An 18,879-nucleotide genomic window follows, 5' to 3' on the forward strand; every position below is an offset into this window, starting at 1 on the left:
TTTAATGAGCCTTCACAGAAATCATACCTGCTTTGTCCTTGACCTCTCTGCTCACTCAGCTTTCCAATGTTTCCATCTGCAAGGATATAACATACTGCTTGTTACTAACCTGCCATAAATAACAACCAAGTTCACCTTGTTAGGGCTTTTCCTTACCCTAACTCTTAATCTTTTAAGAAGAAAGCAAAACTTTAACCAGATGACACACACGATAGCAAAGCAGAGACACACTCGAGCTGATAGTAGAACTTGAACAAATTCTTTGTTCGAACAAATTCAAACAAAGACTTTTAACCTTAAACACGGTTGACTCATCTGTCACAATACGTAACTTTTAACTTAATTTAAAATTAATCTTAAAATAAAACCCCACCTAGGGACTTCCCTGGTGGCGCAGTGGTTAAGAATCCACCTGCCAATGCAGGGACACGGGTTTGAGCCCTGGTCCAGGAAGATCCACCTGCCGCAGAGCAACTAAGCCCGTGTGTCACAACTACTGAGCCTGCGCTCTAGAGCTTGTGAGCCACAACTACTGAGTCCACGTGCCACAACTACCGAAGCCTGCGCGCCTAGAGCCCTTGCTCTGCAACGAGAGAAGCCACCGCAATGAGAAGCCCGCGCACCGCAACAAAGAGCAGCTCCCACTCGCCGCAACTAGAGAAAGCCCGTGCACAGCAACGAAGACCCAACGCAGCCAAAAATAAATAAAATAAATAAATTTATTAAAAACAATAACAACAACAAAAAACACCCCACCTATGCCAAGCTTGTCAAAGTCAGTATTACATCTGTGTAGTTGTACTAGTATCAACTACTAGTAAAATAAACATGAAATTCATCACCTTACCTCTGAGAGAGGTGGGTCACGCTGGGTAACCCAAACAGTTTTCATGAATACCCTCTGTGCAAGAGGACTGAGAGAACAGCAAGGTAAATATCTCATCCAAAAATTTTGAAGAAAACATTATGTTCAAAACACAGTATCTCTGGGCTGCTCTACATTTTGCAAAGATGTCAACATTTGAAAATATTTTTCTATGTCTCTATAATACAAACCAGACAACTATTTCTTCAAATTATACAAAGCTTCCCTGAAAAACAAATACCAACTCTATTATAGGGAATTGGCAGTAAAAATTTACCTCAACAAAGCAAACAAGATACCACAAACTGGCTTTTTCCAGATAATCTCATAAAAGTATAGAGACCAGGAGTAAAAAAGCAAAACATGTCGAATGTGGGTTGGCAGGATTCAGTGTAGCATTTATGGATGGTTTCATGGCTCCCAGATTGTACTTTTATTACTTCCCGAGAGCCATTCATGATATTTGTTGCAATGAAGGCTCAAATCCCATAAAAATTTTTATCCGAAAGTAAAGTGTTTGTTGCCCCCTTGAGGTAAATTCAAGAACAGAAACAAAACAACACCGGCTCTGCCTAGTCCATTAGAGATAGAGGTTTGCTTCTCCAAAGGGCTTTTTCTACACACATACCGTAATCGCAAGTTATAATAAAACTATTTTCACCTGGAAAAAAAAAAGGCAATTTACAAACACCACTAGACACTGCACCATTTCTGCAAAAATAAAGATAAAACTTCACACAAAGAATATAGCAAATATTTTAAAGTTTCAGTTGATGAGATGTCAGACTAACTGCATCCTAAAAATTCATTATGCAGATATTCAGTTGGCCTAGCTCACATGAACCAGGGGACCCAAACTGTAGACTGAAAAGCTTTGCAGCAAACTTTCATGGGGGTGGGGAGGGGCGGGACAAGTCCAAGATATTTATGGCTCAAATCCACATACTGTGCAAGGTCTGCAACATGAGAACAGCTGCACTGAGAAAAAAATATATAATACATAAGCATGGGTAGGAAAATATGATGGTCTGAATAGATTATCCTGTGAGGGAATTCTTAGAGTTCAATGGATTTTAATCCTCTGAGGTACTGCTGCCATCCTAATATCATGGGGCTTTGAACAAATTAAGATTGTTTTTCTTCCTCCAACTGCATTTTATTCTAAGCTATCATCTGATTTTCAGTATTATTAGGAAAAATGCGATGGATTTACATCATTACTCCTCTAAAGATTGAAAGACTTCAGCGTTTTACTCAGCATGACTCATATTCATGAATGATCAAGGTTCTGAATGAGCAGTAAAATATGGTACCATCTCATCCTGCTACTAAAGGCCCTGCAGGATGGAGAGATCACCTGGGCCAGCTGTTGCTCTAAGTCCAGATTCATGGACATAGAATTAACCTGTCGCATCCTCTACTGGCCATCACACAAAGTAGCTGCTCACACATGCTCTCCCAGCTGCTGAACTCTCTACCCAGGCCCCTCAAACTACCCTTGAGATTTATTTAAACTTATGAAAAAGTCTCTCTACTCTTTTCATTTTTACCAACCCAAAGGAGAGCAAAAGAAGTTAAGGGGATAGGAGAAGTAGGGCGAGCACAAAAAGAGGGCCCTGTCCCCAATTCCAAGAGGAAGCCCTACCTAGGTCATTAGCTGTCAATATCTGACCAACAGATGGATCATTCAAAATTCATTCACAAGTTTGCTTGTGGCTACTATGTGCCAAAAACTGCTTTAATTACAGGGTAATGAAAGTTTCCTCACTTGTAAAACAGGGGTAAGTTAAATACTTAAAAAGACTTCTTATAAGAATTGAGTAAGTCAATACTTATCACAATGCTCAGCACACTGTACACTGTATACGTCCTCCTTTACCCCCATGTCTCATGTCCCTTTCTCCTCAGTGCTAACTATTGCCTATGATGATCACCATTCTACCACCTCTTCTATGCATTTATACTCACACAGGCACGTATACAAAAATGATGGGCTCACATTGTAAGAATTGCTCTAAAAATTGCGTTTTCATGTAGCATACCTTGGAAATCTGAAACTCTCCCATAAGGTGACCTTATACATTTGCATGGCTATAAATACCATCTATGAGCTGATAATCCCCAATTTTATATTGCCAGCCCAGACATCTCTTATATAGCCTAGGGACATCCGCACCTGAATGTATTCTAGGCATTTCAAACTTAATGCAGCCAAAGTAAAACTCTTGATTTTCTCCCACAAACCTGTTCTTCCTTCTGTCTTTTCCATCTCAGTATGTGACACAACTCTCAATCATTTCCTACAACCAAAACCTGGGTGTCATCCTTGATTCGTTCCTCTTTCTCACCGTGGACCTGATCCAAAGTCTGTCAGTTTCCACACAAAAATACAGCTAATCCATCTATTCTTTTCTGTCATTACTGCCACCACCCTCATCTGAGCTGGGGTGGATACAACACTCTTCCACCTGGTTTCCCACGTCATTCCTGCACCCACTAGCCACACAATAACCAGGATGAGCTTCTTACAAACCCGAACACGTCAGTCTCCTGCTTGAAACCATTCATCTACTTCCTACTGCTGACTCGAAAGCTTTTAAGTCCTCAAAAGCATGTGTAATCAGGCCCACACCTAACTTTTCAATCTCCCTTCATGACATATGCCCCCCTTTTCACTGGAATCTAGATACCCTGGCCTCCTCTCTGTTCCTGGAGTACCTCAAGTTCTTCCTCATTTCAGTGCCTCTTCTTTTTTCTGCGCTTGGCCTGACTCCCTCCTTATACTTCAGATCTCAGCTTAAACGTCACCACTTCGTGTGCAGAATCAGCCCAGGTATTCTCCATCACAGCCGTCTATATCCATCACAGCACTTACTGTTTGTTATTTGTTAAACCAGTAGAATGTAAGCACCATGAGGGCAAGGACAACATCCGTCTTGTTCACCATGTTGTTCCCAGTGCCCAAGGCACTGCATGGCCCCTAGTGGGCCTTTAATTAACATTCAGTAAATAAGAGAGAATAGTACACAGTAACTTAGCCAGGTGTTCCTGAAATTTCTGAAAATAAAAACTATTCTAAGACTTTTACTTCTTAAATCATTGAACTATACATGAAACCTTAGTATTCTTCTCACTAAAAATGGAGATATGAGGTATCAAAAGAAAGCATAATTGTCTTCTGTTCTGTCAACTAGAATTTGAAATAAATGATCCCATCCATAAACGAATTATTTAATAGTTATTAAACAGTAATTAAAACAGTAGTTATTAAATAATAGTCACTTGTTTTGTTTATGGTTGAGTAATATTCCATTGTATATATGTGTCACATTGTCTTTATCCATTCATCTGTCAATGGACACTTAGGTTGCTTCCATATCCTAGCTATTGTAAATAGAGCTGCAATGAACATTTTGGTACATGACTCTTTTTGAATTATGGTTTTCTCAGGGTATATGCCCAGTAGTGGGACTGCTGGGTCATATGGTAGTTCTATTTCTAGTTTTTTAAGGAACCTCCATATTGGCTGTATCAATTTTCATTCCCACCAACAGTGCAAGAGGGTTCCCTTTTCTCCACACCCTCTCTAGCATTTATTGTTTGTAGATTTTCTGATGATGGCCATTCTAACCAGTGTGAGGTGATACCTCACTGTAGTTTTGATTTGCATTTCTCTAATGATTAGTGACATTGAGCATCCTTTCGTGTGTTTGTTGGCAATCTGTATATCTTCTTTGGAGAAACATCTACTTAGGTCTTCTGCCCATTTTTGGATTGGGTTGCTTGTTTTTTTGATATTGAGTTGCACGAGCTGCTTGTATATTTTGCAGATGAATCCTTTGTCAGTTGCTTCATTTGCAAATATTTTCTTCCATTCTGAGGGTTGTCTTTTCATCTTGTTTACGGTTACCTTTGCTGTGCAAAAGCATTTAAGTTTCATTAGGTCCCATGTGTTTATTTTTGCTTTTATTTCCATTTCTCTAGGAGGTGGGTCAAAAAGGATCTTGCTGTGATTTATGTCAAAGTGTTCTCTATGTTTTCCTCTAAGAGTTTTACAGTGTCTGGCCTTACATTTAGGTCTTTAATCCATTTTGAGTTTATTTTTGTGTATGGTGTTAGGGAGTGTTCTAGTTTCATTCTTTTACATGTAGCTGTCCGGTTTTCCCAGCACCACTTATTGAACAGGCTGTCTTTTCTCCACTGTATATTCTTGCCACCTTTATCAAAGATAAGGTGACCATATGTGCGTGGGTTTATCTCTGGGCTTTCTATCCTGTTCCACTGATCTATATTTCTGTTTTTGTGCCAGTACCATACTGTCTTGATTACTGTAGCTTTGTAGTACGGTCTGAAGTCAGGTAGCCTGATTCCTCCAGCTCTGTTTTTCTTTCTCAAGATTGCTTTGGCTATTCGGGGTCTTTTGTGTTTCCATACAAATTGTCAAATTTTTTGTTCTAGTTCTGTGAAAAATGCCTTTGGTAGCTTGATAGGGGTTGCACTGAATCTGTAGATTGCTTTGGGTAGTATAGTAATTTTCACAATGTTGATTCTTCCAATCCAAGAACACGGTATATCTCTCCATCTGTTTGTATCATCTTTAATTTCTTTCATCAGTGTCTTATAGTTTTCTGCAAACAGGTGTTTTGTCTCCTTAGGCAGGTTTATTCCTAGATATTTTATTCTTTTTGTTGCAATGGTAAATGGGAGTGTTTTCTTATTTGTAGTGAGGTGGATGGGCCAAGAGTCTGTCATACAGAGTGAAGTAAGGCAGAAAGAGAAAAACAAATACCGTATACTAACACATATATAGGGAATCATAAAAAAAAAAAAAGGTTCTGATGCACCTAGGGGCAGGACAGGAATAAAGACGCAGACGTAGAGAATGGACTTGAGGACACAGGGAGGGGAAGTTGGTAAGCTGGGACGAAGTGAGAGAGTGGCATGGACATATATACACTACCAAATGTAAAATAGATAGTTAGTGGGAAGCAGCTACATCACGCAGGGAGATCAGCTCGGTGCTTTGTGACCACCTAGAGGGGTGGGATAGGGAGGGTGGGAGGAAGACACAAGAGGGAGGGGATATGGGGATATATGTATACTTATAGCTGATTCACTTAGTTATACGGCAGAAACTAACACAACACTGTAAAACAATTATACTCCGATAAATATGTTTTAAAAAAAAAGGTCACTTGTTCTGTTGATTATATAGCAGCTAAATGTCTCAGATTAAGAGTACTCCCAGTGCTCTCTTGGGTGGGCTCACCTAGTCCAATCAAAGCTACCCCTGCAGTTTAGACCAGCCTAAGGCTGAAAAGATCTGCACAGTGGTTTTTTTGTTTTTCTAAATAAATTTATTTACTTATTTTATTTATTTATTTTTGGCTGCACTGGGTCTTTGTTGCTGAACATGGGCTTTCTCTAGTTGTGGCGAGCAGGGGCTACTCTTCATTGCGGTGCGGGGGCTTCTCATCGCGGTGGCTTCTCTTGTTGTGGAGCACGGGCTCCAGACATGCGGGCTTCCGTAGTTGTGGCACATGGGCTCAGTAGTTGTGGCACACAGGCTTGGTTGCTCTGTGGCATGTGGGATCTTCCCGGACCAGGGCTCAAACCCGTGTCCCCTGCATTGGCAGGCAGATTCTTAACCACTGCACCACCAGGGAAATCCCTTGGTTTTGGTTTTTTGTTGTTGTTGTTCTTTCTTTCTTTTTCTTTTTTTTAAGTTTCTTTTTATTCTTTTACATAGTGATTTTGTGAAAATACTAATAACCAATGGACCATACTCACTTTTTAAAAACATAATCCTTTTTCCCACAGAACAGAAGCAACTACAAGGACCAGGACTGCATGAGATGATAGATGTTAACTAAACTTACTGTGGTCATCATTTCATGATATGTGTGACATCAAATCATTATGCTGCACACCCTAACTTATACAGTGCTCTATGTCCACTGTATCGCAAGAAAATTGGGAAAAAATGTATTTAACCTTACAACCCATAAAAGGTATGCAAATAAAAAGAATGACATCCTCTCCCCTCCCGCCCCAAAAGAACTAGGAATATAGACATAGAGCAAAAAGAATTCTCACAGACTGCTGCTAGGAGGATAAACCGACAACCAACGTTGGTGAATATGATAAAATAAGGATTTCTTACTTGACTGCTTCGTAAATATTGTTGGAGGTATGTCCTGATAAGGCATCATGTAAATTTCGAATAAAATAATCTCTGTATTCTTCTGGAAGGGCCATAAATGTTCCACCCATCACAATAAATTCCACTTTATCCACGCTGTGACCAAGTTGTTTTAACTGAAAGACATAAATTCATCAGCATTAGAAAGACATAGTCAACTACCCTAAGAGGGTTATTGCAAATTTCTAATTTTACTTTGCAGTGTTCTCATCAGTATAGTTTAAAAATGAGAAGCAAACATGTTAAGCAAATTCTATGGACTAAAAAAAATAGACTCCAGGGTCTGAAAAGAAAATTATTGCTCAAATAAGGAGGATGAGAATTAAAAATAATAAACAAGAAGTCTGATGTCAACTTACAGAGTTAAGTGAAAATTTAATAATACAAAGAATATAAATTAGAAAGCAGCAAAGCAAATAACACAATATGTAATAGAATAAACAAAAATTTATTGATTACATATTTTATGCCAGACTTTGTGGTCAGCATTGGGGACGAAGAAGACTATATGCAACATAATCAGGACTTGATGCAAGTGAAAGAAAGAGAACACTAGATTAGAAAGAAACATTAAGAAAGCAGTTTTAAATTAAAAGTTTTGAATTAATTATGAAGTTTCTGGGTACAGGTAGCACCTTAAGCCTGGTTTCAGGGGTGGGGGGAAGGACAATAAAAGTCTGAAATATGACATCTCTTCTATTTGGGAAGAGAATGGTATAGATCTTTCAGTTTTTCAACTACAATAAGACAAGATTTTAATTTTTAGAAACAGGTATTTAAATGTCTTGCCATATCTTAGGCCTGAGAAAAACTAGGTCAAGTAGACTACAAATTATGAACTCTAATGTACTATGTAAAGAGGATGTCCACACTTTTTTTTTTTTTTTTAATAGTTTTTAATACTTTATTTATTTATTTATTTATGACTGTGTTGGGTCTCTTAGTTTTCGTGTGAGGGCTTTCTCTAGTTGCGGCAAGTGGGGGCCACTCTTCATCGCGGTGCGGGGGCCGCTCTTCATCGTGGTGCGCGGGCCCCTCACTATCGCGGCCCCTCCCGCTGCGGGGCACAGGCTCCAGACGCGCAGGCTCAGTAGCTGTGGCTCACGGGCCCAGCCGCTCCGCGGCATGTGGGATCCTCCCAGACCAGGGCCCGAACCCGTGTCCCCTGCACTGGCAGGCAGACTCTCAGCCACTGCGCCACCAGGGAAGCCCGTCCACACTTAATATGAGCAAAATGGCAAATAACTTATACATACATACATCCTTACACATATGTAAATCCTTACAGATACATAAGCATATGGGCATGCATGTGCATACACATGCAAATATATATCTGTAAGTACATATACATAGCTATCAACACTAAAAGAATACTCTATAACTATGGTTGTTTACCAGGAATACACAACAAAATCTTCCTGGTAGCTTTTTCAAAATATCTTGCCTGGACCCTAAACCAGACTTAATCAGAACTTCAGCAGTGAAATCTGGCATGTGTTTTGGAAAAGTTACTCAGGTGATTCTAGTGCATTTACAGTTAGGAAAAGAATCACTAATCTCTGGTAGTTTCTAAAATCTTTCAAAACCCATGCTCCTTTTTGGTAAATATAAACATTTCGAACTCTACTGAAACACTTCAAATGAGTTAAATATCATGGCTAAGGGAATTCCCTGGTGGTCCAGCCAGTGGTTAGGGCTCCGTGCTTCCACTGCAAGGGGCATGGGTTCCAAAAAAAAAAAAAAAAATTATGGCTAAAAAAGAAACGGAACCAATGGTCAGTTTAGAAACTATGTCGGCTCCCTGCAGGTGGGGTCCTCTCCTACAGCTGGCGGTCCTGATCCATATACGCTTGGGTGACAATGATGCGAAAATTAGAAGTGGGTGGTATCCACTCGTAGTAACAGTTAAGCACAGAAGCCACTTACTGACTATGGTATGTGCTACTTTCCATGTGAGATTTTCTAGTTGTCCTGCTAGATGTAACTATAAAAACTATGGACAGTGCTTGCATTGTTTGAAATTGGACAAGTTTAAAATAAAATTGTGAAAAAGAAAATCTGTATTAATGCTCAGAGTTCTTGAACAGAGCAAGGCCATCTACACAGTACTTGTTTTTAATCAGTTATATTGAGGTATACTTTTTTTTTTTTTTTTGGCCTTGCCATGCAGTTTGCAGGGTCTCAGTTTCCCGACTAGGGATTGAACCCAGGCCACGGCAGTGAAAGCCCAGAATCCTAACCACTAGGCCACCATGGAACTCCCGGGGTATAATTTATATACAGTAAAATCCACTAACTTTAACTGTACAATTAAATGAGTTTTGACAAATGTTTAGAGTTGTGTAACCACTACCACCACCACCACCATCATACAGAACAATTCCATGGCTCCCAAGAGCCCCTCATCCCCCTGTACAGTCAATTCCCCATTCACACCCCAGCAAACCAGTCACAATACTTCTCACTTGGCTTATGGAAGCTAAAATTCAATCCACCCACCTACTGTCTAAGACATATCCACATTCTGTAAATTTCATACCATAAATAACTTTCTACAAATTGAAAGAACTTTAGAGACTATAAACTCCTTACAGAAAATAATACAGTCTTTAAAGGAAGTTGTGTTTTTGACCTTGCTAGATATTGCAAAATAGTCCCTCTCCCTCAGATGGATATTAAAAACTTACAAAGGGGAGAAATATTCTTTCAGTTCTTATTTCTGGTTCAACTCAAATCAAGCAATAATACCTTCTAACCAAGTATAAAGATCTAATGTAAAAATGCTTTTTAAAACCTTACCTGTTCTATTCGGTGTCTTGTCTGTAGATAAGGGTCATACCTAGCACGAATAGCTCGCATGGAGGTTGGCTAAGAAAAAAGAAAAGTTTCCTGTTATGCCCACACTGAATTAAGAATAAAAAGTAGTTTCAAAAGGGTATTAAAAATAAAGTTCTCTTGGGCTCCTTTCTTCCTCTCTCAGTCTTGTCAGGGTTCAAAATAATGTCCTGAATAGCACCTGGCTGCTCTCCAACTCAACAGCAGGCAGCCCCTTGGATCATAGTTATATCTTTGTGTAAACCCTTATGGAATCCCCAGGGTCACCAAATTGTTATACTGCTCACAGACATAGCTGTGTATACACATTCAAAAGAGTTACTTGATAAAATAACCTTTAAACCAGATCATTAAATATCAATACAACATTGTTTGTAATGGCTTAACAAAAAGCCATCATGCTATCATACAGTGGAATAGTCTACGGCCATGAAACAATATACTGATATAAAATGTTCCCTAAGATACATTGTTAAATGAGAAAGGTAAGGTGCAAGGTTTTGATAGATTACCTCCTGTGTAAAAAGTTAGGATAAGGAATATGTATTGCTGGGCTTCCCTGGTGGCGCAGTGGTTAAGAATCTGCCTGCCAATGCAGGGGACACGGGTTCGAGCTCTGGTCTGGGAGGATCCCACATGCCGCGGAGCGACTAAGCCCGTGAGCCACAACTACTGAGCCTGCGCGTCTGGAGCCTGTGCTCCGCAGCAAGAGAGGCCGTGATGGTGAGAGGCCCGCGCACCACGATGAAGAGTGGCCCCCGCTCTCCGCAACTGGAGGAAGCCCTCGCACAGAAACGAAGACCCAACGCAGCCAAAAATAAATATAAAAAAAAAAAAAAAAAAAAAAGAATATGTATTGCTTTTATATCTATATACTGTCTTTGAAGGATGCATAGGAAAGGGATGATACTGATTGTCTGTTTGGGGGCTGGAGCAGAAAGGGGTGGCTAGGGGAGAGTGATGAGAGGGAGCCTTTTCACTGAAAAATTCTTTTTGTATTTTTAAAAATTTGAACTATGAAAAACAGGTAAGAAATGAAAAACCATGTATAAGAAAAAAGTCACATGGTTTCCTGGCTGCTGGCCTCTTCGGACGAGGCCGACGGCTTCGAAAGCCTGCTCGCTGGCCTCCTGCTTTCACTCTTGCCCCCGCTCTAATCCTGCCCTCACAGAACCATCAGATGATCTTTTAAAAACCGACACTGGATTATATCATCCCCCTGCTTTAAACCTGGATGGCTTTTCACGACACCTGTAACAAACTCCTTGCCCTGGTTTACAATCCCCTGCGTCACCTGTCTCCCGAATCTCATTCTCCCCTCACCTGCTCTGCTCCAGAGCCCCCCACCGTCATTCTGAGTCTGGCTCCGTGTTCCAGCTATTCTCTCTGCTAGGAATGCTCTTTCTTGGTATTCTTGAAAGACTCTTTCTTGTCATTCAGGGCTCAGTTTAAATGTCACCTCCTCAGACCATTCCTTCCTAGCCTCCAAGGCTGAAGTATCCACCCTGCTACGACACCTTACTTGACTTTACTTCCCTGCTTTGCATTTACTAGTACCTGATATTTTTTTCTTGTTTGTTTCTTTACTGTCTACCCCCCATTTATTAGAATGTAAATTCCTCAAGACCTGACCTGTTTTTTCACAGCTGCAGAGGCAGGACAATGTACTGGTGAGGAGCACAGAATTCAAAGCCTGGCCCTGTTACATATTAGGGGCGTGTCTCCAGGCCAGTCGTGTAAGACTTCTAGGCCCTGGTTTCCTTATCTATAAAACTGGGATAATAATAGTGTCTACCTTCAAAATCCTGCTGTAAGGTTTAACGCTGTAAAGCACTTAGAACAAAGTTGATATATTAACAGTAAGTGCTTACATATTCTCCAGTGACTAGAACAGACACTCAGCAAATGTTTGGTGCATGAATAACTTATGTCATCAGGAAAAAAATAAAAAATAAAATTTTTAAGAAAGCCAGTACTTATAAAAGCATACTCTTAATAAAGTATGCTGTAACACTCCTCAGGAAAGCCTCACATTACTTTACCTCATATCCAGTATAAGACTGGGTCGAATATTCAAAGTCTGAATCAGGTCCACCAGGGCAGTATCTGCCAATACAATAAAATGAAGATGTCAGATACAGAACTTAGTTCAACAGTCTAGCTCAAGTATCTACAGGCTCCATAAAATCCTGACTGAACCAGCTTCATTTTCGAATCCTAACAGAAGATTGTACCTTTGTAGTATCTGCAAATATATACATTTTCTAGTAACAAGTAAAAAGATAAACATATAAAGGAACATTATTACAGTCATTTTCAGAGTACAGCAGTAACTATTATTTAAGAAGTTTAAGCTTTTAGGGGCAAATAACCGGGCCTAAGTTTTCCTAAGTTTGGACTGATACTCACAGTGCTCTCTTGGTAACTACACTTAAGAAAATCTTTCTCCTGATTAATCTTCCTGGCTAGAGTCATGAATATTCTTCTGCTAATTTTTCTGATTATCTAAATTTAATAAGTTTAAAGATTATTAGTAAGGATAACATTTTACTTTGATACTTTTCTGATCCAAATTCATTATAAACTTCTGACATTTGGAATTTAGGCAGCTCATATTTCCATGTATCATTTATCAAGTTAACAGAATATCTACTGTTTCGAGTTCTGTAACCTATGAAATTTTTTATTGTATATTGCAACAAATTAAAATCTTTATATGCTTCATTTTTAAAGCACTGAAATATCCTACTAATAGGTGCTTGTTTCAAAGAACTAACTTATGAATCTATTAAGTCAAAGTTTTAAATATTACCAGGGAGTTCCCTGGTGGCCTAGTGGTTAGTTATGCTGGGCTTTCACTGCTGTGGCCCGGGCTCAATCCCTGGTCGGGAAACTGAGGTTCCCACAAGCCGTGGCCAAAAAACAAATACAAACAAAAAAAAGTTTAAAATATTACCAGCATGTATTGATCAAGGCTCTAGGGGACTTATTGGTTCAATTAAAATACATACACATACACAACTTATCACAATCATCATACTCACACACATATGTTTCCTGTAAAACTGATGTGTGGACATCTGTGGGGTTTGCACATGACAGCCACAACAGCAATCTAAAAAAGGAAGATTAACAAAAAAGCAATTATGAAATAATTCATACAAAATTCTGGAGAGTGGTTATCGCTCAGAAAGCGGGAGAGGAATGCAATCGGAGGGTGTGGCACACAGGGGGTTTCAAAAGTACTGGTAACGCTGTATTTCTTAAACAGAGCCGTGGGTACCAGGGTGATCTCTTTTCAATATTATTAATCTTCAAAATGTACATACGCATTGTATACACTAGTTTGTATTTTACAATAAATTAAGTGCAAAATAAGGAATTAATGATTTTTAAAGTCACGGTGATTCTTATTCTCTCTTGCTCTTTCTGATTTGTTTTAATAAAATAGCCTACAAGAGAAAAATTACTTATGCAATTCTATAAAATTATATCTAAACCTAACCTTTGTATCTCAAACTCTTCCCAATAGATCTCCATATTTAGAATAGAGACTATTAAACTAGGAGCTAGACTTCAGAGTGTGTGCAAGATATTCTCAGAGGGGTCTGTCAGAGCCCAAGTGGGGTAAGAAGAGCATCTGCTTGAGAAGGACGTGATGGCAGAGTTAGACAATTGGCTTCATATGGGGGCAGCTGGTCAAATAAGGGTATACACTAAGATGAATGCAAGCCAGGTTTCTTACTGTCAGAGAAGAAAGTTATGATTTTTTAATTTATTTTATTGAAGTATAGTTGATTTACGATGTTGTGTTAATCTCTGCTCTACAGAAAAGTGATTCAGTTATACACATATATACATTCTTTTCCAAATTCTCTTCCATTATGGTTTATCACAGGATATTGAATATAGTTCCCTGTGCTATACAGTAGGACCCTGTTGTTTATCCATCCTATATAAAATAGTTTACATCTGCTAGCCCCAAACTCCCAATCCATCCCTCCCCCACCCCGCTCCCCCATGGCAACCACAAGTCTGTTCTCTATGTCTGTGAGTCTGTTTCCCTTTTGTAGATATGTTCATTTGTATCATATTTTAGATTCCACATATAAGTGATATCATATGGTATTTGTGTTTCTTTTTCAGACTTACTTTACCTGCCATGTTGCTGTAAATGGCGTTATTTCATTCTTTTTTATGGCTGAGTAGTATTCCATTGTATATATATACCACATCTTCTTTATCCATTCATCTCTCAATGGACATTTAGGTTGTGTCCATGTCTTGGCTGCTATGAACATAGGGGTGCATGTATCTTTTTGAATTATATCAATAGTTGTATCCAGATACATACCCAGGAGTGGGATTGCTGGATCATATGGCAACTCTATTTTTAGTTTTCTGAGGAACCTCCATACTGTTTTCCATAGCGGCTGCACAATTTACATTCCCACCAACAATGTAGGAGGGTTCCTTTTTCTCCACCCTCTCTCCAGCATCTGTTATTTGTAATGACTTTTTAATCATGGCCATTCTGACCGGTGTGAGGCGGTACCTCAGAGAAGAAAGTTAAAATATGGAAAGGGAGAGAACTAGAATGAACTCTGTGGGTTGGATGAAATTAAAGGTACTGTTGTGGACTCACAGTATACACACACACACACACACAAATATAGATGCAAGTGTGTTATGTATATGTGTGTGCATATATGTACATCTACATATATATTTCCTAGTTTGGTCCACGGAGAGGGTCTGGGAGCAGCAACACCCTAACGGCATTGAGCACATCTAGCACTCAGCTCTTTGCTTCTAAATACTCTTCTCCACTAAAAGAAACCAGGGCTCCTTGGAGAAACAGCTGATTCCAGGGCTGGGGTCAAGAAAGTACAAGATGAGCCTGGAACATTTTATTATGACTGAAAGCTTCAAACTGCTCAAAGAATGATGGGGACATTTAAAAAAGAAACAGAAACCAGCTTGAAAGGGCTCCTACTGGTCAAAACTGGGAAAATTTGTACATCAAAATAAATAAGGATGCAACAGATTATAACCCACCAAACAGGAAACCATTTAATCCATTCACACAAATGAATGAGGAAACTGGAAGTCTGATAAGGAACAGGATATTTGCATAGTTTCAAAGTACTTCACCACACAAAACTTCTTAATTACTAAGTGGAAAAGAATAACTTTACAAAGGGGACACCTAGCAGATATCACCTTGATCAAAGTAGACATCAGTGACAGGACAACAAACTATGCACCACCTGACAGGATATAATAAGAACACAGTATCACTTCTGTGATGTTCCTGCCACAGATGCAAACCCGAATCTAATTATGAGGACACATCTGATTAAACCAAATTGAGGGAGATGCTACAAAACAACTTGCCTGAAATCTTCAAAAGTGTTAAGGTAATGAAGTAAAGGAAAGACAGAGGAAGTGTCCAGACTGAAAAGCCATGACAACTAAATGCAGCACGTGATTCTGAACTGGGTCCTGTGGGTCATTACCGACACACCATTAGAACTTGAATGAGGTCTGAGGATTAGATGATGATAACGTATCAGTGTTAAATTTCTGATTTTGATGGCTGTATTGTGGTGATGCAAGAAAATGTTCTTGTTTGTAGGAAGTACACACTAAAGTATTCAAAGGCATCGGCTTTGCAACTTACTCTCAAATGGCTCAGGGATAAAGTGTTCTTTGTAGTGGATTTTCAACTTTTCTGTAAGTCTGTGATTATTTTTTAATAATAAAAATGATTAAAATTGAACTTAAATCATTAGTGATCTAGAGAAACTCCAAAATAAATAATTTTGCAAATCTGAATTAAAAACTTAGATTTTCAAACAAATGTTTGTATTTAAAATGAGACACAAGTGGTATATGTATACCACTGATGAGGTCAATCTAATTTCCCAATCTTTTATTGAGGGCCTACAATATAGGCCAGGTTCTGAGCTACACAGAGCAGGTGGGCCCTAAGACTACAAAAATATTAATGCACTGTCTCTGTCCTCTGAAATCATACAAGCTAGCAGGGGAGGAGGACATAGAGAAATAGGCTCTTTCAAAACCACATGGTAAGAAGCACAAAGAAAATACTAGGGATGCCCAAAGAAGGGGATTAATTAGCCCTGACCAGGGGCGTCAGGGAAGCCTTCCTAAGGGGTTGACAGCCATGCTGAGTAAGAGTTAACTGAGCTAAGAAGGCAGAAGGACATAGGGACCAGGGAAGCAATGTGCAGGAGTTTTCAAGCATTTTTTAAGTGGCTGAACTCTCCCTTCAAGTAATGTTTTACTTAGAACATCAACTTACAGAAGAGAGAAAAGCAACAGCCCTGGGTGAAGTAGAGATGGGGCCTGCTCCCACGGCTTCCCTGTTATTCCTCACAGTAGCTCCTAAAAAACTTATACAGATCCTGTAGTTTTGTAGAATACAGCTTAAAGAAGGTAGAAAAAGCTGTGACTTTGGAGTCCTCCAGAGAGATGAACCTTTGAATCTTTTCTCTGCCTCTTACTGTGTATTTTCCTGTTTTGTAAAATGAAGACAATACTACCTACCCTCAAAACAGTTTTGAGGATTAAATTAGAAAACACACCAGTGCAGTGGCTGGTATGTAACAGGTGGGCAACATACGGTCACTACTGTTGCAATGAGTAATGATACTACTCTGAATAATAAAAATCATGATTTTCAAAGCAAAAAAAACCAACAAAACAAACAAAAACTCAAATACAAACAGACTCAAAATGGATCATAGACTTAAGTATACTAAAAAGATATGCCACAGACTGGGAGAAAATATTTACAAAACACATGTCTGATAAAAGACATGTATCTTAACTATACAAAAAAAATCCTTAAAACTTCACAATAAAAAAACCAAACAGGGGGATTGGAGAAGATGGCGGAAGAGTAAGACGCGGAGATCACCTTCCTTCCCACAGATACAGTAGAAATACATCTACACGTGGAACTGCTCCTACAGAACACCCACTGAACGCTGGCAGAAAACGTCCGACCTCCAAAAAGGCAAGAAACTCCCCCCGTACTGGGGTAGGGCAAAAGAAAAAAGAAATAACAGAGACAAAAGAATAGGGACGGCACCTGCACCAGTGGGAGGGAGCCGTGAAGGAGGAAAGGTTTCCACGCACTAGGAGCCCCTTCGCGGGCGGAGACTGCGGGTGGCGGAGGGGGGAGCTTCGGAGCCGTGGAGGAGAGCACAGCCACAGGGGTGCGGAGGGCAAAGCGGAGAGATTCCCGCACGGAGGAGCAGTGCCGACCAGCACTCACCAGCCCGAGAGGCTTGTCTGCTCACCTGCCGGGGCGGGCGGGGCTGGGAGCTGAGGCTCGGCTTCGGTTCGGATCGCAGGGAGAGGACTGGGGCTGGCGGCGTGAACACAGCCTGAAGGGGTTAGCGCACCACAGCTAGCCGGGAGGGAGTCCGGGGGAAAAAGTCTGCAGCTGCCAAAGAGGCAAGAGACTTTTTCTTGCCTCTTTGTTTCGCGGCGGGCAAGGAGAGGGGATTCAGAGCGCCGCCTAAACGAACTCCAGAGAAGGGCGCGAGCCGCGGTTATCAGCGCGGACCCCAGAGACGGGCATGAGACGCTGGGGCTGCTGCTGCCGCCTCCAAAAAGCCTGTGTGTGAGCACAGGTCACTCTCCACACCGCCCCTCCCGGTAGCCTGTGCAGCCCGCCACTGCCAGGGTCCCGGGATCCGGGGACAACATCCCCGGGAGAACGCACTGCGCGCCTCAGGCTGGTGCAATGTCACGCCGGCCTCGGCCGCTGCAGGCTCGCCCCGCCTCCTCTGTACCCCTCCCTCCCCGCGGCCTGGGTGAGCCAGAGCCCCCGAAGCAGCTGCTCCTTTAACCCCGTCCTGTCTGGGCGGGGAACAGACGCCCTCAGGCGACCTACACGCAGAGGCGGGTCCAAATGCAAAGCTGAACCCCAGGAGCTGTGCGAACAGGGAAGAGAAGGGGAAATCTCTCCCAGCAGCCTCAGAAGCAGCGGATTAAAGCTCCACAAACAACTTGATGTACCTGCATCTGTGGAATACCTGAATAGACAACGAATCATCCCAAATTCAGGAGGTGGACTTTGGGAGCAGGATATATTAATTTTTCCCCTTTTCCTTTTTTTTGTGAGTGTATATGTATATGCTTCTGGGTGAGATTTTGTCTGTATAGCTTTGCTTTACAATAGCTTTATTTTACTTCACTATACTATAGCCTCTTTCTTTCTTTCTTTCTATTTTTTCTCCCTTTTACTCTGAGCCGTGTGGATGAAAGGCTCTTGGTGCTCCAGCCAGGCATCAGGGCCGTGCTTCTGAGGTGGGAGAGCCAACTTCAGGACACTGGTCCACAAGAGACCTCCCAGCTCCACGTAATACCAAACGGCAAAAATCTCCCAGAGATCTCCATCTCAACATCAAGACCCAGCTTCACTCAACGACCAGCAAGCTACAGTGCTGGACATCCTATGCCAAACAACTAGCTAGACAGGAACACAACCCCATCCATTGGCAGAGAGGCTGCCTAAAATCATAATAAGACCACAGACACCACAAAATACACCACCACACGTGGATGTGCCCACCAGAAAGACAAGATCTAGCCTCATCCACCAGAACTCAGGCACTAGTTCCCTCCACCAGGAAGCCTACACAACCCACTGAACCAACCTTAGCCACTGGGGACAGATACCAAAAACAAAGGGAACTACGAACCTGCAGCCTGTGAAAAGGAGACCCCAAACACAGTAAGATAGGCAAAATGAGACGACAGAAAAACACACAGCAGATGAAGGAGCAGGCTCAAAACACACTGGACTTAACAAATGAAGAGGAAATAGGTAGTCTACCTGAAAAAGAATTCAGAATAATGATAGTAAGGATGATCCAAAATCTTGGAAATAGAATAGACAAAATGCAAGAAACATTTAACAAGGATGTAGAAGAAC

The 18,879-nt window shown here is 40.8% G+C and overlaps 1 protein-coding gene across 2 annotated transcripts in view; it reads right to left on the bottom strand.

Moving 5' to 3' along the window:
• ELP3 (elongator acetyltransferase complex subunit 3) overlaps window positions 1–18,879 on the bottom strand; it is a 109,407-nt gene that overhangs the window by 72,957 nt on the left and 17,571 nt on the right. For both annotated transcript variants that reach the window (XM_007192723.2, XM_007192724.2), the window contains 4 exons: window positions 12,950–13,020; window positions 11,948–12,011; window positions 9,870–9,938; window positions 7,029–7,183 (listed from right to left, as the gene is read on the bottom strand). In XM_007192723.2, coding sequence (XP_007192785.2) covers window positions 7,029–7,183; window positions 9,870–9,938; window positions 11,948–12,011; window positions 12,950–13,020 — 359 coding nt within the window. The remainder of the gene's footprint in view (window positions 1–7,028; window positions 7,184–9,869; window positions 9,939–11,947; window positions 12,012–12,949; window positions 13,021–18,879) is intronic.

Source organism: Balaenoptera acutorostrata, chromosome 6 (assembly GCF_949987535.1).
Source record: "Balaenoptera acutorostrata chromosome 6, mBalAcu1.1, whole genome shotgun sequence".
Lineage (NCBI taxonomy): Eukaryota > Metazoa > Chordata > Mammalia > Artiodactyla > Balaenopteridae > Balaenoptera > Balaenoptera acutorostrata.